This window comes from Caenorhabditis elegans, chromosome I (genome assembly GCF_000002985.6).
Source record: "Caenorhabditis elegans chromosome I".
Taxonomy (NCBI): domain Eukaryota; kingdom Metazoa; phylum Nematoda; class Chromadorea; order Rhabditida; family Rhabditidae; genus Caenorhabditis; species Caenorhabditis elegans.
This window is the reverse complement of record NC_003279.8, coordinates 9,250,596-9,271,468: the sequence shown is the minus strand read 5'-3', so window position 1 is coordinate 9,271,468 and position 20,873 is coordinate 9,250,596. Positions and strand designations below refer to the sequence as shown.

The window sequence follows — 20,873 nt, the reverse complement described above, 5'->3', positions numbered from 1 at the left end:
ATATGTTCAATTACTCAAAAAAAACAAAGGTGATCGAATTTTCAAAAAAGAACGGATGACACTTGGCGTACGCTTACAATGTTAGAATGCAACAAAAAATTGATAAAAATTCAGCAGGGTTCTAGATATATGTCCAAATGCCAAATGTAGCACACATCTCTGACCGTCTGATCGTCATATTCCACGCGTGGATCCCCCATAAAATGTCGGCTGCCAAACATCAGTCACCTATAATGGCACATTGTTTTTCCCTGTACCTGTTACTTTTTTGTCATCTCTCTTTTTGGAGATCTTCTATTGACTGTCTGTGTCTATAAAATCATCATACTCTCTATCTACCTTGCCATGTTAATTGACCCGTGGAGTGAGTTAGTCCCTCTGATCAAATATGCACCCGCATTCATTTACGTTGGAAGAATAATTTTGGGAGTATTTGCACACGACAACCGGTAGAAGAAGTTCCACCCCTCAATGTTATTCTCTGCGTCTAACTGACTCCATCTCTCTAAGTTTGAAGAATACCTTATAATCTCACTTGAATATTGTGAGTTGTCATGAAATTACTCTTGCTACTCTTATTCTCTTTTCCAGTTTTTATTTGTAAGTTTCAGTTTTCCGTTTGAGAATTGGTATACTGTCAGAATTTGTGCCACATTCAACGGTTACTAGGTTACATTATACTGTAAATGAATGAAATTTTGCTCGCGACGTTCAATTTCGTATTCTAGAATTTCTGTCTTTGAGTCCACATATATTTGCTTCTTGAACTTACCCTGGCGAAAAATAAGCCAAAAAGCAAAATTGATCTGAACATTGCTCCTGGTCACTTTCGATTTTTTGGCAAAAAAACCCCTTTAGTGTGCTCTAGAAGAATACAAAGTCAACTGATATTTCAATATTCAGATTCATTTTTTAGAGGTTGATACAGTAGCTGTTCCTCTATTTAAAATAATTTTAAACGAAATACCGTACTTCTTCTATTAGTATTGCCAATATTATTCAACTTTAACAGTTTAAATCTCAGTTGTCGTTGTTCCTGCTATAACTTTTCAAAGTAGAACAGGCGGGCGCAATACTAATAGTAGAAATACAGTAATTCTTTTTTCAGATAGCGAAGTAAATCATGCAACACCCCTAATACTTCCTCATCGAAATGAAGGTATGATCCTTAAAATCAAGACTCTGAAATTTCATTCATTCATTCAGATCCAGTATTTGTCCTCCTATCCTCAACACCATCAACACTACCAACAACATCAGCTCCACCACCACCATCCATTCCGATTCTAAAGCCAGATGCATCACCGTGTGATCTTATTGAAGAAGCAGCAGCACTTCACTGCATTGGACCACTTGTTGACTATGCTGCCGATCTGACCAATAATGTACTTCATCCACCACTTAGTGATGTTGTAGAGACTTGTGCCAAGTACAATCAGTATATGATGTGCACACAGGGTGTTCGACCAGATTGCAGGTAAATAATGGGGATGTATTAATAATTTGGTGATGAGCCACGAAACCGCAATCTTACATAATATTCGACGTTTCAACTTTCATCTAGATTCTAGAACAAGAACAAATATATCGCAGGCTGTTTTTTGGAGGGTTTGACTTTTGGTTGAGTACGGAAGAAAATTTGACTTTAGGAGCACAGTCAAAAGATCTATTGAAGAGTTAAACTTTTCGATTTTCGATCGGTAGTCATTCGTGAGTTGTCAAGTGGCTCACGCTTCCGTTTCGCAATGAATAATAACATTTACAAACACATATACACACGCATAAAACTGTTACATGTGTGTAGTAAAGTTGATTTGAAAAAGGTGAACATATTTGCAAACGATACAAAGAGCAAGTGGGCAATACACGCAAGACATCAAAACAAGTACTTCGTGTAATCCTCTCGGAGAATACATTGCTCATCGCAAGCTGTGTTTGTGAGAATAATCTGTGCAATTATAATCTGTTGAAGCTTGAAATTGCTTTTTCGTCCAATTTGAGATTTTAAGAGCAACGGCGATGAAAAGAAAAATTTTAAAGAATTTTCCAAAGAACCGGGCGTGGGGAACTACCGTATTCTTTAAAGGCGCACACTATTATATTTTTCTTGAAAAAATTTCGGTCTCGTCGAAACCGGTGACCGTAATTCAGCTTAAAATCCATATTTTGCAATTAGTTGATACCAAAACTTTCAGACAATCCCGGGCGCCAAATATTGAATTCATGTATGAAACGATTTGTGAGCCGAAGTTTGCAGCAATCATGAAGGAGGAGCAGGCATGCCTTTTGGAGGTTGAAAAGTAAGCATTGCTCTGTGTCTCTCTTTCATACATAAACTATTCGGCTACTTCTTGCAGCGACAAGAACGTAAAGGAGTGCTTTGTGAACAAAACCAACACTTTGAGGGACGAGACGCCAGACACTGGTAAGTAAAATGGAAATACGACAGAGGGGCGAGCGTGCGAACGTGGCTGAGTGGTCTAGTGGTATGATTCTCGCTTAGGGTGCGAGAGGTCCCGGGATCGATCCCCGGCTCAGCCCACTTACTTTTGCTCAAATCTAGCATGAAAGTGCTCAAAAATCCATTTTTCAGTGTCTAACCCAACACAAAACTACGAATGTACAGTAATCCAAGCGTACGTCGACTGCTTGATTGAACGGGAGGAGACATCGTGTCGAGATGCGGAGAAAATAGAAATCTCCTTTTTATCAATGTTAGCTAAACGGAATTCGGAATCTAGATGCGAATTGAACACCAATGCAATAAAGTCACGACCAAAAGGTAGGCATTTCTAGTATACATTCTCAAAGGTTCAAAAATAAAAACTCTCAGCTCAACCTCTGGAGGAATGCGACACACAAGGAAATTGCAAATGTAGATTACCCGGTTATTATTATGAAGCAGCCAGGAAGAAGTGTCTAGGTTAGTGAAATTGCAATATTATATTTTTGATGTTTTCAAAATTTGCAAATTACAGATGTCGACGAATGTGAATCTTTATCCTCTGCATGCTCTCAAAAGTGTGTTAATCTTCCTGGAACATTTGAATGTACTTGTGATCCACGAACGTATAAATTGGCAACTGACAATAAAACTTGCGAAAGAATTGATCAATGTAAGATTCAACTTTATCCAGTTTAGTCTTAATGTAAGTAATAAAACACGTTTCAGCTCCAATGTGGCTATTCTTTGCACATGGTCAAAGTGTATGGAACATTTCAACTGATGGAAAATCATTCCAATTACAACGTGCCGGATTACAAAAGACTGCAATGATTGATATTGATGTGAAAGAGAACCGACTGTATTATGCAGATATTGGAGCAAATGTAATTGAAAGAATGAATATCGAAGGAACATTCCCACAGGCAGTACAAAGATTTGATGTTGACGGATTAGAAGGTATTGCAGTTGATTGGATTGGAAGGAATTTGTACAGTTTGAGAAGGTTAGTTTCCAAATAAGTAATACCCCAACTTCTTTTAACTATAAAAATACCAACATTACTACTTGTAGAGAAGACATACTCGTTCAAAGTCTCGATGGCCGATTCCGTCAACCCCTGTATAAGAATGTTATGACGCTTCCGAGATCAATCACTCTACATCCAGCTAAAGGAATTATGTTTGTCACTGATTGGTCTGCAAATGCATTCATTGCTGCTGCTTCAATGGATGGTAAGTAGTTAGAGCTAGGCGTTGACCAGTTTCCAAAATACTATAGTAAAACTTTAGGTTCTCATTTCCGAAAAATTATAACCGAACGAATCACATGGCCAAATGCCGTTGCAGTTGATATTTTTGCCGAGAAAATCTATTGGGCTGATGCATTTTTGGATACTATTGAGTAAGTCTTATTATTTAATATCTCTATAAGATGCAATCAAAATAATATAACCGAAAAACATGACCTTCATGTAAAAACAAAAGCTCTTTTTTAACTGTGCAAACGTGATCTGTTGGACTCTCTGGGGCTCATTCCTAGGTATTCCTGACTGATGTACTTCTACAGATCTGCTAACATGGATGGAACTGGAAGGAGAGTAATAATTGCTGACGCAGGATCAGTTCCACACGTCTTTGGATTAGCAATAGCTGATGATTACCTATACTGGACCGATTGGACATACCGTGGAATTTTAAGAGCAAATAAGCACAACGGAGAAAATATCACAGTTTTGGCACAAACCGCTCTTCTCCCATATTCCCTTAAAGTCTTCCACAAATCCCTGCAACCCGAAGGTAAGCGTCTTGGTACAAAAAGCAAAAGATTTCGACCACGGCAGGACTCGAACCTGCAATCCCCAGATTCGAAGTCTGGTGCCTTATCCATTAGGCCACGCGGCCACGAAATTTTCTTATTGCAGAGACGTCGACATGTGAGACACGAGGGTGTGACCAGTTGTGTTTGTTAGGGGAGAACGGCGCGGCAACATGTGCTTGTGGAGAAGGGTTTGACCTTCTCAACGATGGAAAGAAATGTAGCTCGAACTGTAGTGAATCACAAATCGAATGCGGTGGAGCTGATCCAAAGTAGGTTAATTTCATATTCAAAATCAGTTTAAATTAAAAAAAAATAATAATGTCAAAATTGAATTTAAAGTATTCACATTTTTCAGATGCATATCAAAGATATATCTTTGCGATGGTCTTGCTCAATGTTCCAATCAAGCAGATGAAGAAAAATGCCGTAGGTTTAAAAAAAAAATCAAATACATAAAAAACCAAATACAAAAAATCAAAAGTATTGAAAATTTCATACGTATTTTCTGGTTCAACTGTGGTTTTCTAGTTTTCAATTGATAATATTCAGAAAAATTAAAAAAAAAAACAAAAACTATTAAAAAAAAAAAAGTGATGAAAAAAAGGAAAAGTGATGAAAATTAACAAAATCGATTTAAAAAAAACTCGAACATATGTGAAAATTGAAAACATTTTTAGTGGTTACTGTAGTCGCCGCGGTGAGACTCGGTGAGTAGCGGAGAGAATGTTTCTTCACAAATTTTTCCGAAACTTTATTGAATACAATTACACGTGTAGTCTGAGCGTTACCTCTATATCTGATCTCCTGAAATTGCGGTAAATAAAAAAGTGACGTCACTCGAAATGTCGACGATAGTAGCGATTGCAAGAGCTAAATCTCTTTGGTTTTTTTTTTGAAAATTCAGTCAAAGTACTTCTTTCAGCACCTAGAATCTGTCTTCCTGGTCAATTCCAATGCCACGACAATCATAAATGCCTTCCACCAGGTGGTCTCTGTGATAAAGTCACCGATTGTTCTGATTCTTCTGATGAAATATATTGTGAATACCAAAAAACAACAGAAAAGGGACAATTTGTTCTGAATACGACAAAAGGAAAACATTCAATAAGGAATTGAATTTCGGATTCTTCGATTTTTACTTTTGTGAAATTTTAATTGTTATTTCCGATTCTCAGGTCTCATTTATTTTTCGGAGATTACCACAAAGTACTTATTATTTATGCCTACGTATTTATAATAAATACTATTTTTTTCATATAAGATTTGAAAATACAATCTCCAATTTGCATCAAGAAGCTTACAAAGACATGATGATTTTCAAATTTCAAATTTTATTTCAAGTGTAGACTAGCGCGTCAAGCGCGCTAGGCTTCGCAGTAGATTAAGTTGGTTTTTTTTTTCTGGTAAAATGACAATTTCCGGCAAATTGGCAAACCGGCAATTTGCCGATTTTCCGAAATGATTTAAAGTTTCTAAGAGTAAGAAGGCGGCCCTAATCCCTGATTTTTGAGTTTGAGTGAAATACAATAGCATCGCAGGCCTCCGGCCTGCCCAGCTGGTAGTGAGGTTAAAATTTTCGAATAGTGCGGTCCAGGGGTGTGCGGCAAATCTCAAAATTTTGATTAACCATTACTATAACTCAATTTTGTGCCATTTTACAAAACTTTTGTAGACCAATAGTTGTTGTCAAAATTGCACTGCCAAATTTTTTAGTTCAAAATTTGCCGAGCTCGGCAATTTTGGCAAATTTGCCGCACACCCCTGGTGCGATTTTCAATAGGATTAGAAAAAAGTAGAAATCTCGAAATATCTTAAAAATTAAATTCTCCTCACGTTATAAAAATAAGAAATGAAAATGATCGAATTCATCCCCAAAATAGAGAGAGAGAGAGAGTGGTAGGAAAGTTTTTCACGTTTAATCCATCTTTTTAATTTTGCAAAATTTGAATGATGGCCTACATTTTGGAAAGTTGGTCAATTTTTTTCCAAATAGTTTCAAAAAATTGGTAATTCGAAGTTCTCTCTTGTGCTCAAATTGGAATCAAATGTCAGAAAAACTGCTCGTATGGGATTGAAAAATATAAAACTCTTCAGTATAAAGAAAATATTCAATTTTCGCGGTCTCCAGACACCCGCGCAAATCAGTGTTCTACCCTTCCCAAAACCAATCCCCTCAATAATGACCATGATGGGGCAACTATTTTTGAGGCATTCGCATTTAGTGAATGCAAAAGCGCCAGCTATGAGCCAAGTTATTAAAGCTCAAAGTTTGTACATTTTTGTCGGACACCCCATGTCGAAAACGTGCCCTTATTTTTTATTTCTGTCAAGAATGCAATTTCCGGATTTAATATAGGAAGAGGCAGATAAAAACTTGAACTCTTAGTTTTTTAATTTAATATTCTAAACTCAAATAACTAGTTTTTCACTTGAAATTTCGGAAAATTTGCATGTGATTTCCAAATGATCAAAAATGTATATTCATGAGTAATGCACTAGAACAAATATACAAACAAACGGTTTAATCATTGGATATCTGAAATTGTTGAAAAAGTAAAAATAACACTTATTTGGATGATCCTCAAGCGGTGGTCACTTATTGAAATGTTAAATAGACTGTTGTAGCGTCAATTATTCATTTTTCACTCCAAACACTTTTAAAGTACATCTCGTTCTGTTTACTGAAATTTTAGAGTTTTTGGAGTTTGGCTCTTCAAAGTTTATAGCTTTTACCCAGTTAATTTTTGTCTGAAATTGAAAAATATATTTCTTCTAATATTAGTCTTGACTATCATCATAGTTTCAACTAGGACTTCCATTTGAGGTCTGGCGCCTGCCTGAAACCTCCTGTCCTTTTACCTTTTTTTTGCATTTTGGCGCGAATTTACAAATTTCCAGCTTTCTCATTTCAATCGAGGCACGAGTTGGGCGTAGGCCCCTTTAAGGTCAGGCAGGCAGGCGTTCTGCCCCAGATTAAAAAAAAGTGAAAACTTAAGTGAAAAAAGTAATAACCACATTACAATTCAAATTATCGTGCAGCTGGTCTAGAAGAAACAAGTACAATACTGATAGATAAACCACTTATGATGTTATGGTAGTTTTAATCTCATAATAACTTTTACAAGTCAAGTTAAATTTTTAAAAATTGAGACTAGAATGACTCACATTCACAGAAAGGTAATACAACAGAGCAAGCGGGAAGAACTACCATAATACCATATAGTATCGACAGAGGCCCTTAGATCCAACCATAGATAAGACATCTTGTGAAATAAACTTTTGCTTTATTTAAAATTAAAGCTTTCGTGGCCTAGAAACCTTTAATCATAGTTTAATGCAAATTTAGATGTTTTCACAATCAGAATTTATATTTTCCATCCCATTGCCTCTAGTGGTTCAAATCTTTTTTGGAATTCAATTCCAATCCATTTTCTTTCTGTGTTTTTTTCTGTTTTTATGTCAGTTACTTCTCTATATCCGTTCCATTCGAGATATTCTTGTATGATTCATTCAACCGTATCACTCATGTTTTCAACACCTTTCCCTTTCTATTATTTCTGCTCCGGTATGACCTCTCACGCGTATACTCCTTTTCCGTTTTCTTTATTATTATTATTATTATTTGATTACTAATAAATTTTCAATAGATTATCCGATCAGTGCGGATCCCAACGGATACGCCATAACTCAAAAACTGGCCGGATTATGAGGATGCTGTACTCCAAAATCTCATCTGTTCTCTGCCTTTCGTCTTCTCATATACTATTTTTCGTTTTCGACTTGACCGGGAAAAGACCGCCCGTGATTTTTCAAATTTTCTGTTCCAAATTTTTAATAGAAAACATGTGATTATATAGTTTGGAAAAAGTTTTTATTTGAATCACTTTCTGCTTTTAGATTGTGTTCCCTAATTATGGTGTTGTGAAAGTATTTAAAGCACTTAATAAATGACCTCACTAGGAAAGTGTCTGAAAGTGCAATGAACTTTTAGACAAGACGTGTTTACACAATTTCTAGTTTAATCTATCATACACTTACCGTATTTTCGCAATAAATCTTGCTTTAACACTCATTTTCAATTGGTCTAGAGGCTGCAAGTATATTTTTTGGATGTCCCATAACTATGGAAAAGTGATCAATTTTTGTTCAAAAACTTAACTTGATACCGCAACTATTTGAACGCTGTTAAGTTAAATCGACCAAACACTCATCAATGAATCAAAATTTTGTATTATTTCCCCATGTTTTCTTGTTAAATTATGTATCGATAGTGACTCGGAGGTGACTTCAATTAAACCCCCATCGAAAAGTGCCTGGACTCGTAGTACAGATCGCTGGGAGTACTTAAACATCTTAAAAGCTACCCGACTTAAAATAACAATCCTAATTCTAGACAGCTAGACAACCTGTAAACACTTTTAGTTATTCAACATTTGAATCTTTCATTTGGCCCATTAGATGTGTCATCTTTCATATAGTCCAAATTTTACCAGTTTTAAACCTGGTGGGATAAGTATTAAAAATACGAAAACAATGGAAAATTTTGTGTCGAACTCTGACATTTTATGACTGTAAGCCGCCGATAGGATTTGAATTGAAAACACTTATACGACTAGTTTTTACCTTTTTCAGTTAGTCTACTTTATTTTGTAAAAATTGGTATTTTCTGTACTCATACTTTTACAGAATCTGAAAAGTTGTGATTTGCCAAAAAAAAAAGACCAATATGTGGCAGAATTTGATACCACCCGTGTCTACCCTTTAAGTTACATTCTGTAGTGTTGTAGTTTGTAGAACGATGCAATATTAATAGAAGACGTAAAAATAATAATTCAGCTACAATTTAATAAAAACAAAAATCTGGCGAAGTTCGAAAATCTTCTCGAATTTCCAAAAACATATTTTTCCATTCTATATTTTTATATTTATATTTCATCTGAAAGTTAGATTATTGTACCGATATTGGCAGGAAAATTTTTGCCGTTCACATGGGACTAAATGTTAAATCTTCGATGTAATATTCTGAGTAATAGAGTGAGATTTTCTGAAATCTTGTTTCAATAATATCATATCAAGCAATTTCTTCTTTATCTCCACATTGTTCAACATCCATAACATTCTCTACCACCTTCTTCCTCAATTGGTTTCTTGCTTCCGTAGAATAATAACAAAAATAAGGTATATATGAATAATCGTGCCATGTACTAGTACTACACTTCTCTTTTCCCTCAAACATGGCCCACTTTTTGAGAGAAATTAAATGTTTGCTCTTGTTCCCTTTTCTCCCATGCTTTTCATTTCTTTGAAACTTTCCTTTTTGTTGGATTTAATTGAATAACTTGATACTGTATTCACTTTTTTTTTTTGAATTTCTATTACCATAAGTGACTAACCGCGTTTTCAAGAATTTTTCCTATAAATAAAGGTTCAGAAAATTTGGAAGACTGACCCACAAGTGACCATTTCCGGTCATTCCTTCGCCTTCTTTACAACTACTTTTCTTTTTTCATACACATGATGTTGCTTTACTTTTATATAAGTTTTTAGGAAATTTCGATGAAATTATGAAGATCATAATATTCTGCTTTATATTGGCGACTCTGACCGCTTCAGTAACATTTGGAAGAAAATGTGATGCTGATTTAAAACCAGAAAAATTAGGTCAGTTTTTCAACAACTTTTTCCACAAAAATTATGAAATTTCAGTGGTTGTCGGAGTATGGAAGCGTGGTTTTGACAACTCAACAGCACAATACCGTATCTCGGATGAAGATTTATCAGTACGAGGATATGAAAGAACAGAAAGTGATAAAGGAAGTTCAACTGTTATGTTAGCAAGACATCCAGAAGGATGTGTTATCAATGAATGTGGAGTACGTTTATCAGCTATGATGCAAAACAATGGAGCTATTCTTCACACTGATTATCGAATGATTCGAATGAATGATTCGACTATGAATAATATTGAAGATGAGTTTTATTGTGCAGAGAAGAACAATTTTTGTGGAGCAGATGTGCCAATTTATCGATTGGTTAAACATTCACTAACAGGACCACGTGAGTTTGAAATTTCGAAATTATTCCTTCAGCTTTAAATTCATATTCAGATTATGCATACACATTCAACGACGTTGGCCAATCTCTACCTGGATATGAAAAAGAGTTCTTCCCATTATGCTTTGCTTGGCGACAAACTCCTTCAGTTGTACTCTTCAATTCAACAGATGACGGTGTTTGCCTAACACTTCCAGAAGTTCAAAATGGAAAAATTTTGTATTCGAACGATCAATTAAACGTCTTTTCCATAGGAACATCTGCTACATTGGAGTGTCATCAAGGGTTCGCTGGAAATGGACCAAGCAGTTTAGTCTGCACTAAAAATGGGTGGTATCCCAAAAGAGAGGATCTTGGAAGTTGTGTAAGACTAGGTAAGATTTAATAATTTTTGTAAACGTGTTTTATTCATAAAGTTATTATCTTGAAATTAGTTTTTGGCTGATTTCCTAGTTTGAATTTCCTTCAAAATAAGATGTCACACCCACTTTCGAACCAATCAGCGTCTTCAAGCTCCGCACTTTTCTTACCGACTGAAAACTGCGAGTTTCGAAGCAGGGATGTGCAGCTGCCAGAAAAATGGATGTTCGGCTGGTAGAGCCAGTCTCGAAAAAATCAGTCAGCCGCACATCCTTGTTTCAGAGTTGGATTTTTATTTCTATTGTGCCATTTCTGAATTTCTAACGATATTCTGCTAGTTTTAAACCAAAATGATGCCCAGCATCCCATTCACACCACGTTTAATCAACAAAGAAAAATTCAGAGCAATCCAATAAATCCCGCTTACTTGTCGCATCTGATGTTACCCCCACATCATCATCTTGTCGTGTTCCGTCATCAACCCCCAATGGAAATATTGTCTACTCTGCCAATGTGGCCACTTCAACCTCTATCAATTCTGTACCAACTGCAACACGAGCTACAGTACTTTGTTCATTGGGACACGTGCCAACAACATCAGTTACATCATCAAAATGTGTTGATGGAGAATGGGAACCATCTCTTCCCACGTGTCTATCTCTTTTAGACATCAAATGTCCTATTCTGTCAGCACCCAGAAATGGAGAAGTATGAATCACTTCGAAATTCCCAAAAAAAAAAATTTGTTTTCAGCTCGTCTTCACGAATTCTGTCAAATCTCCATATAGCTTGAACTCGGTCATATCTTTGAAATGCGATCGAAATTATTTTGGAACAGGAAATCTTACTTCAACATGCACTTCCACCGGATGGGATCAAAAAATCGGACAATGCGAACCGGTAGGAATTCGAAGACTTTCAGAAAGTGTACGTTTTTGTTTGTAAAAAGATATATTTGTAATAATTGGACAAGAAAGTCATAATTTTAGCACAGATACCGAATTCGACGCCAGGTTGGTTTTGATGAGCCTATATCTTAAATTTTTATGTGTTCAACTTCGTTGATCTTTTCAATTCATTATTCTATCTTTAACATTTTCTCAAAATCCTAAATAACTCTTTAACATTTTTAGAACTATGTTCCTTCACTATCAAACTATCTTTTAACTAATTAGGCAACCATCCGAAAATGTCTGTCTCATGGGGAAAATCATTTGAAACCTCTTAAGAATTAGTTAGGAATTCCAACGGCTAAAAGAGACCTGACACATCTGAACCCATTTTGGCAGCGGCTAAACAAAGCATGACTGAGGTCAATTTTTTCTTATTTTTTGTGTAATAAGAATTATCGGATGGTTTGCCTTTAATTTTCAAAATGTTATTCATGATAACTATCATATTTAGGCATCAACCGGAGCCGTATGTGCTGCAATTGCAAATCCAGCAAATGGAAATCTTCTTTATATGCAATCAAATCCAACTGTTCAATATTCATCAGGAACCTCTGCTTATTTGATGTGTAATTTGGGATACAGTTTATCGGGATCTGTTTCCACGTTGTGCTCAAATGGTGTTTGGTCACCAAGTATTGGTAGGCACAAAATCTACAACCCTAGTTTATTCTTTCAAATTCAAAATAACTTTGTATAGGTCAATGCACTAATGCTCTTGCCCTTGGTCAAACAACCGGCAACTGTGAAGCGATTCCAACACGAATTAATGGAACAATCACGTATAGTTCATGTAAGTTAACTGGTTTGAGTTACTCTGAATTAATATAAAAACTATTTTCAGTCGGAACCTACACTTCTGGGACTATTGCAACATTGGCGTGTAATCTGATGAATACAGTATCTGGATCATCAACAAGTACGTGTTTGAGTGGAGTATGGAATCCAACGATTGGAAATTGTGTGTCATCTGGAGGAACTGGAGGAACTGGAACAACATGTCCAAATCCAACGGTTATAAATGGACAAATCACGTATAATCAAGGAAATACATTTGATGTGAGTTCCAGAATGTTTTAGAATTAGAAAGTTATTCTTAGAGTATGAATTTATAATTTGAACAGAATAAGACTTGATTGCAAACTTTCAATTTCCAATTAAAACAACCTTGTTCACTGCTCACAAAGTGTATAGTTAGCATAGGCACATCCTCCGCATCTTTTACACTCTAATTGTAAGTTGGTGGCTTCCACGTAAATGTACATACATAGATCCGGAATCATTTCACCATCACGTTGTTCACATTTTAAATAGTTTGTCAACTGTTTAGATCATTTAGTTTCTCAAAAATTCAGCTTTTGTCTTCACTGATTTTTTGTTCTGTTCTTCCAGACAACTCGTCCTGCACTCACCACAGCCACTCTCACATGTAACAGTGGATATACCAGAAATGGAAATTACATTTCCACGTGTTTAGGAGGAGTTTTTACTCCCACACTTGGCACTTGCACCTTTGGAACCTCTGGCTCCACAGGCACAGCTTGTATAAATCCAATTATCATGAATGGACAAATCACTTATAGCCAAGGAAACACATATGATGTAAGGAAAATATAATCGTAATTCCTAATGGTTACGGATTCAAGCTTTCAAATATTAGCTGGTCAAGGAAATACGTATGATGTGAGAGATCACATCAAAAATATTTCCTTGTGAAAATTCAATAATAATTTTTAGATCACTCGGCCTTCGGGTACTGCAGCCACATTAACATGTAACAGTGGCTATACCATTAGTGGATCTTCTCAATCAACATGTACAAATGGAGCATTTTCACCAACTCTTGGAACTTGTAATTTCGGATCTTCTACTGGAGGAGCTGGAACAACATGTCCAAATCCAACGGTTGTAAATGGACAAGTTACTTATAATCAGGGAAATACATTCGATGTGAGTTTTTTGAAAATTTTTTCAAATGACACAAGTTTAATTTTAATGTTCAGAAGAGATTTCGAGCACTTTTCTTATTAGGCTGTAACTGAATAATATGGAATACTTACTTTTTGTTCAATTTAAGTTAGTCATTTCATATACAAGTAGATGTAGATGTAATTGTTTTAGTTTCAGCTTGTAATATATAACTTGTTTTAATCTTGTAACACTTGTCTCACTCCATATCACTAAATGTTTTGTTCCCTTTTTCCAGGCAACTCGTCCAGCACTCACCATAGCCACTCTCACTTGTAACAGTGGATATACTATTAGTGGAACTTCTACATCCACGTGTATAAATGGAGTTTTCACTCCCACACTTGGCACTTGCACTTTTGGCACCTCAGGTTCTACTGGCACCGCTTGTATAAATCCAATTATCATGAATGGACAAATCACTTATAGCCAAGGAAACACATATGATGTAAGGAAAATATAATCGTAATTCCTAATGGTTACGGAATCAAGCTTTCAAATATTAGCTGCCATTAGACGCTATTACACTCACGCTACCTAGACCACGTTCTAAACCATGATATTCTTCCATTTTCGAAAAACAACCATGTTCAACTTTTCCGGCGTTCAACTTTTCCGGCAATCTGGAAATATATTCCCGTTGATATTTTGTACCTTTAGAAAATTTAGGATTTTGAAAAGATACATTCTGACGCTAGAAAGTTTTATGAATTCTAAAGATAAGCTTTATTTTTTAAGATCACTCGTCCTTCGGGTACTGTCGCCACATTAACATGCAACAGTGGCTATACCATTAGTGGATCTTCTCAATCAACATGTACAAATGGAGCATTTTCACCAACTCTTGGAACTTGTAATTTCGGATCTTCAACCGGAGGAACTGGAACAACTTGCCCAAATCCAACAGTTGTGAATGGACAAATTACGTATAGTCAGGGAAATACTTTTGATGTAAGTCCATGAACATTTTTAGAACTACTATTTTTTCTGAGTTCTCATTGTGTTTGTTAAACACAAATTGTCAATTAGTGAATAAGTTCTCAGTTTCATTATTGGCACTTGAACATTAAATACAACTTAGTTTTTGTCACATATTCCCTTTTGCTCGAAATCTTCCACAACCCCTCTCACCAAAATTTCCAGGCAACTCGACCAGCACTCACCACCGCCACTCTTACTTGTAACAGTGGATACACCATCAGTGGAACTTCTATTTCCGCATGTATGAACGGAGTTTTCACACCTACCCTCGGCACTTGCACCTTTGGATCCTCTGGCTCCGCAGGCACAGCTTGTATGAACCCATATGTTATCAATGGACAAATCACATATAGCCAAGGAAATACATATGATGTAAGAAATCGAACTTTCTCTGAGAAACCAACTTTTAAAAGTTGAACTCCTAAAACTGTTAATTATAGATCACTCGTCCTGCTGGTACCACAGCTACATTAACGTGTAGTAGTGGTTATACCGTCAGTGGAACATCAGTTTCAACTTGTACAAATGGAATTTTCACTCCAACACTTGGAACCTGCACTCTTGGATCCTCTACTGGAGGAACTGGTATTCAATGTACTGCGATGATTGCTCCACTCGGTGGCTCTGTGATCTACTCAAATGGAGGAACAATGGGGCCTTTCCCAAGTGGAACAACTGTCACAGGATCATGCACAAACGGTGGTGCAATCACAGGTATCTGAAACAATTCAAAATTTCTTAATTTCAAATGAGATTATTTCAGGAGCATCAACTGCCACTTGCTCCAATGGAATGTGGAATCCAACATTCTTGGGTACATGTTCTCTAATCGGGGGTTCAACAACTGGCCAATGTAGTGCTTTAACGATTCCATCTGGTGCTCAAGCCACCTATTCTCCATTCAGTTTAAGCACAACTAGTTTCACGTCTGGAACTGTTGCGACAGTCACTTGCACAACTGGAGGATCAATGCTGGGAACGTCAACATGTACAAATGGATTGTGGAGTCCAGCTATCATGGGAACATGTTCTGGTACAGGTGAGATATGTTACAATAAGTAAAACTACTTAAACCCAGAATAATATAAATTTTGTTCAGCTAATATTAAATCTAAATAACTTCAGGAACCGGAAACACTTGTAGTGCCCTTACTCGTCCAGTTGGTGAAACAGTGACTTACGATGGTACGACTTCATTTGCAACAACTTTCAATTCTGGAGTTATTGCCCGTGTGACATGCTCAAATGGAACTCAAATTGGGCAGTCAACATGCCTTGTCGGCCAATGGACTCCTGCAATAACTGCAACTTGTTCTGGATCCAGCACTGCAGTCGGTTCCCAATGTATTGGTGTAATTGTTCCAACAAACGCTCAAGTGACATACAGCGACGGAAGTATGGTACTTCATTCAGCCGGAACTACTGCAACATTGACATGTTTAAACTCGGCGACACTGACTGGAAGTAGCTATTCAAGTTGCTCAAATGGCGTATGGACACCTACATTGGGAAGTTGTACATCTTCTGGAACTGGAACTGGGCCATGCTATACACCTCCATTAACGCCAGTTGGTGCAACATTGACTTATTCTTCCGGATACTTTGCACCATGGACTGCAGGTAAGAAAAAATAATTTTTGGTTCCTAGTTCCGATTCTTATGTGAGGCAAACATTTTGTTGGTAACAAAAATTAACTTCAACTACTCTCTTCCAGTTACTTTTCGTTTTCAGGAAGTACTGCTACAATGTCATGTCCTGCAGGTCAGACAGTTATAGGAACTTCTATATCCTATTGTACAAATTCTGCCTGGTCACCTGCATTGGGATCATGCTCTGGATCGTCTGTTGGTCAAGGTAACTAGGTTTAGGGATCGTAACTCTCAATTTCGCATGTTTTGATTATCAAATATTCTAAATTTACAAAAACAATTCTTAATTGTCTCAATGACACTCATCCCTATTTTCCCTGACTTTTTTTTCATTTTCCGCATGGCCCTCATTGCTTTCCCACCATCCCCCCGCATGCATGTTCCATTTCAGCTTCAACCACCACTACAACATGCTCATTCCTTCCAATTGCTCCACCATATGGAAGCATTGTTACCAGCCAAACGGCACCTTTTTCCGCCGGAACCATGGTCACACTTCAATGTGACAATGGTTATCAGATTCAGGGAAATAATGCCACGTCGACGTGCACCAATGGAGTTTTCTCTGAAATTACAGCCACGTGTATTAAAAATTGAGCTACCTGTTTTCAAATTTTGCAATAATGATTGATCTATATTTGGAAACTTTCAATTTTTATCAACTTCTCTCTAATGTATTTTTGGGTTTCTCATTAGAGAGCATTCGGAAAATGAATTCCTACTTGTTAATTCTATCCAATATTTGCATGATGTAATACTGTAGTTAAATTGTAGTTTATAGTTGTTCCAGGATGCACTCCTCTGTCCGCATTCAGTGGAACACTTACCAATGGTCGGATGTCTTATTCACCAACAATAACAGCCACTATTCCTGTTGGCACAATGGTCAATATAGTTTGTTATGCTGGATACACGTTGTCCGGCAATTCAATTTCCACGTGTACATCAAGTGGATGGTCACCTAGTACTGTCGGAAGTTGTATACAACAGGGTAGGAGAGCATGCCGAATGGAAATGTTTATTAAAAAGTGCAATGAAGCATGGTTGCGTAGTAGTATTTTTACAATTTATGGTAAATGTGTGATAGCTTGTTCGTAAGCTTTATTAGGCTTTGCCGTGATTGAAAAATTTCTACGAAAATTTTCAAAATATCATTCCTAAAAACTACAAAACTGTTAAGTTGTCTCAAAATTTTCCCAAGTTTTGTTAAATGCCAAATTTTCCAAAATACACTCTTTTTTGGACAACTTCCAAAATTATGATAGGAAAACTGAGAAATTGACACTTTTTGACAATAAACCTAAAATTACTTACAAAGAGTTTTTGATAAGTTTTACTATGGTATTTGATCATCATGTGCCATTTTAAACACTGACGATACAATACCTTCAACAAAATTATTGTTAAAATTTGAAAATGTCACAGGTTTATGTTTAGCTTCACGGATACTTATAGTCAGTTGTAATAAATTCTTAAGAAAATACTCAAACATCACTCGTGACCATGATCCATTGTAAACCTAATTCAACATTTTGTCCACGTGTCCATCAATGTCCATTGTCTTTGTAGGTGTCTTATCACGTGTTTCTAACCAGAATTGTGCTGCCATGGACACCCCTAACCATGGTACCTTTTCGTATAGTGTCGCCGGATCATTTACTACTGTATGTTGCCGATTGTGATAACCACAACACTATTTAATTCACAGGGCACAATTGTAACACTTCGTTGTGATACTAACTATGCCGCCACTAACGGTGATACCTCTGCAATATGCACGAATGGAGTGTGGTCGCCGAAGAGCTTGGCCATGTGCCAGAGAACACTTAAAGGTTTGCACAATCACAAAGCTTCATCTTACAAATCAATTTTTGTCTGCTTTGAAATATTGCACAACATTTCGTACAAATTCTTCTAAGAATGAATAACTATCGGAAAATAATCAAAAATTAAATCTTTAAAGAGTTTTGCGGGAACTAATTTTTTGGAGTTTAATAAGAAATGTCCCACAATAATTGTGAGAGGACATCAATAGCATGAATGCGTGTGAAATTGTGTGAGATGGGAAGAGAGAAAACCTGAAATCAAGAATTCAAATACTTTTTAGAAGTAATTGGTGCCTCGTGTCCAGCTGGAATCCCTGCAGTTCTTGCCGCTACGATGACTTATTCAAACGTAATTATTTACTCGAGTTTTGGTTTTTAAAAAAATCTTATTTTTATAGGGTCAACTATTGGGACCGTATCCAGCAGCTACGGTAGTTACAGCAACATGTCAAGCTGGATATATACCAACTGGAATAATGACATCAACCTGCACAAATGGACTTTGGACTCCGCCATCTCTTGGATTATGTGAACTTATTGGAAATGAAATCGGTGGAACATCTTGTGGAAGACTCGGTGAACCTTTGGGCGGAACACTGGTCTACAGTGCAATTGGTTTGGGACCATATCCAACTGGTACCTCTGCGACAGTGCTTTGTAATATTGGAACAACTCTGTCAGGATCTGCATCATCACTATGTACAAATGGAGTATGGAATCCATTACCAGGAACTTGTATTGCAACTCTCTTGAGAAAACCTCCAGCAAAAGGTGTTCCCGAGAACGGAACCGCTGCTGATTCACCAAAAGTTGGAAATGGAACAAATGATGATACACCGACACAAATTCAATTATCTGGAGAAAAATGTCCACCACCAATAGCTCCTGCATTCGGAGAGGTTAGTTATAATGAAAACACAAATATAGCTTAATTCTAATTGCATTTCAAATGTCTAATTTAATGTTTCAGATAACATTCTCTGGTTTCTCAACTAAGGGAACATTTGAAGATGGAACAACCGCAGCGCTGAAGTGTAATCTTGGCTATAAACCAACTGGGCCCTCATTCTCCACGTGTAGAAAAGGCTCATTCCGTCCAATTATTGGCAAATGCTCGAATGGCTCAGAACACCAGCTTCCCGGAGTCTGCGTTCCACTGACTCCACCCAAAAATGCTCGAGTCGTCTATATTCAAAGTGGTACATCACTCGATTTTGAGGACGGTACAACTGCACTTTTGTACTGTGAAGAGGGATTTGCAGTGACTGGTGTTGCCACATTAAGGTGTGAAACAGGACAATGGGAACCATCTAGTGGCTTTGGAATGTGTGATTCTATTTAAATATTTCAGTGTACAAATCTCGTTTTGTACTACTAATATATTATTGTTTAATGCGGTTAAGATCTCTTTTTAGTTGTTAGTTCAACATTATTTTCTTATCGAAACATGTAATAATGGAACTCATATGAATCTATTATTGATTCATATACATATCATAATGGATCTATTCAGATCTATCAATGCCTTCTACTTTTGTATTTATAATACTGATAAAAATAAAATATTGTTTGAATAACAACTTTGACTGGAATTTGTATCTTCAACTTTATTCACTCAGTTTTACTGAAACAGTGCTCTTTTGACTCTTCTCTTTATTTTCCGATGGTTTAATAACTCCACCCAATACCAAAAATGACCAAATCGAAAATAAGTTCATCAGGGATAAGAAAAAACACGAGGCAAGAGTTGGAGCAGGACGTTTTGATACTTTCACTGAATTGTCTGAAAATCGAATTTTTAAAGTATCTTCAGATTTTACGGAACACTTACAATTTTCAGTTATCATCCAAATTCCCAATGCTAAGAAGGACGGGAATGCGAGAACCTGAATGTTGTAAATTGGAAAAATTACAAGTGAGAGAGAAGGGCACTAGAGAGCGCAAATTTCAGAATAATTTGTGGCAAATAAACATATATAAAGAAAACTCGGCCACCGATTTCCGATTTTAAACGAACTAACTGAGAAAAAACAAGTAATTAAAGAATTGAGTTGCTTTTTGGAAAATATTGTTAAAACCACGGTGACTGCCAGAAAGATCTGAAAGTTTGGAATTTAAAGAAAGTTCCAAAATTAATGAAAACTCACAATTCCACAAAAGAAATAATTCATTGTATTATAATAGATGCATATGAAGAAATGAAAAATGTAGTTAAAAATAAGAATGTGTGGAAATGTCTAAAATTTTACAGTTAGGCTTATTTCAGGTAATATCAGGTACATACCATAACAGGAACAATGATCCACATTTTCTCCTTTCGAGTCTTCAAATTATCCGCTTCTTTTATTTGTTTGAAGAAAACCTGAGTTTTTAATTTTTAACGGACTCAACTTAAAAATAAAAATTAACCACATAAAACTGTAAAATTTTATTTTTGTGTTTTTTTTTGCAATTAATGAAATGTACATATGTACATATGCCGTTCAATTGAGGGTTTTCTATTGCAGTGAACCAGGATTTCGTTTATTTTGTGATACGTATACGCGTATACGCTATATATAACTGTGAAAAAGTGAAACGGTACTTTAAATGCACACACAGTTTTGAGAGCAGGCCTCGGACTACATCGCAAATTTCACGAAATTATTCATTAGCTTTTGAACTGCAAAAAGTTCCCGGAACAATTCACATCACGGGTTTTGGAAACTTAATAATTTGCAAAAGTAATCAAAACTAGCAACTTACGAAGAATGACATTTTGAATTTCAAATTCTAACAAATATTTACAAATACTTTAAATTACTCAATTTTCGATTTTCA

General features: G+C 36.2%; 3 protein-coding genes and 3 non-coding genes across 16 annotated transcripts; 3 read left to right on the top strand and 3 right to left on the bottom strand.

Annotated features, from left to right (window-relative positions):
- The first annotated feature begins 410 nt into the window (after window positions 1-410).
- Window positions 411-5,518, top strand: F14B4.1 (EGF-like domain-containing protein). Its single transcript, NM_060073.8, has 15 exons — window positions 411-600; window positions 1,109-1,159; window positions 1,207-1,477; window positions 2,196-2,300; window positions 2,358-2,425; window positions 2,594-2,782; window positions 2,834-2,923; window positions 2,979-3,116; window positions 3,173-3,449; window positions 3,518-3,678; window positions 3,736-3,847; window positions 4,013-4,242; window positions 4,368-4,533; window positions 4,620-4,690; window positions 5,187-5,518. Exons 1-15 carry the CDS (start codon window positions 555-557, stop codon window positions 5,378-5,380), a joined length of 2,169 nt encoding a protein of 722 aa, NP_492474.2. The 5' UTR covers window positions 411-554; the 3' UTR covers window positions 5,381-5,518.
- F14B4.4 lies at window positions 2,465-2,551 on the bottom strand. Its single transcript, NR_050361.1, has one exon. It is a non-coding gene; the product is annotated as an Unclassified non-coding RNA F14B4.4 (non-coding RNA).
- F14B4.t2 lies at window positions 2,470-2,541 on the top strand. Its single transcript has one exon. It is a non-coding gene; the product is annotated as a tRNA-Pro (tRNA).
- F14B4.t1 lies at window positions 4,275-4,347 on the bottom strand. The gene has a single exon. It is a non-coding gene; the product is annotated as a tRNA-Arg (tRNA).
- Window positions 5,519-9,799: 4,281 nt separating the features above from the next.
- cfh-1 (Sushi domain-containing protein) lies at window positions 9,800-19,631 on the top strand (the record flags this gene model as incomplete). Of its 11 annotated transcripts, none has more annotated exons than NM_001348616.3 (24): window positions 9,829-9,925; window positions 9,971-10,321; window positions 10,372-10,692; window positions 11,082-11,386; window positions 11,432-11,605; window positions 11,668-11,691; window positions 12,083-12,269; window positions 12,329-12,421; window positions 12,473-12,687; window positions 13,021-13,230; window positions 13,366-13,578; window positions 13,835-14,044; window positions 14,335-14,547; window positions 14,740-14,949; window positions 15,018-15,291; window positions 15,341-15,616; window positions 15,703-16,197; window positions 16,310-16,432; window positions 17,018-17,218; window positions 17,797-17,891; window positions 17,936-18,059; window positions 18,335-18,402; window positions 18,452-18,952; window positions 19,024-19,631. In NM_001348616.3, the coding sequence occupies 24 exons, from the start codon at window positions 9,829-9,831 to the stop codon at window positions 19,393-19,395; spliced, it is 5,352 nt and encodes a 1,783-aa protein (NP_001335525.1). The 11 variants fall into 11 exon arrangements, with proteins under 11 accessions (NP_001360153.1, NP_001359596.1, NP_001335525.1 ...); NM_001395349.1 differs by having other exon boundaries at window positions 11,432-11,578; window positions 19,024-19,395; NM_001373348.2 differs by having other exon boundaries at window positions 9,800-9,925; window positions 16,619-17,218; window positions 17,797-18,059; window positions 19,024-19,628.
- Window positions 19,632-19,640: 9 nt separating this feature from the next.
- On the bottom strand, window positions 19,641-20,863 carry F36H2.6 (uncharacterized protein). Its single transcript, NM_001264107.3, has 6 exons — window positions 20,799-20,863; window positions 20,338-20,415; window positions 20,201-20,290; window positions 20,075-20,152; window positions 19,885-19,939; window positions 19,641-19,836 (listed from the first exon to the last, which is right to left on the bottom strand). Exons 1-6 carry the CDS (start codon window positions 20,808-20,810, stop codon window positions 19,661-19,663), a joined length of 489 nt encoding a protein of 162 aa, NP_001251036.1. The 5' UTR covers window positions 20,811-20,863; the 3' UTR covers window positions 19,641-19,660.
- Window positions 20,864-20,873: the final 10 nt, after the last annotated feature.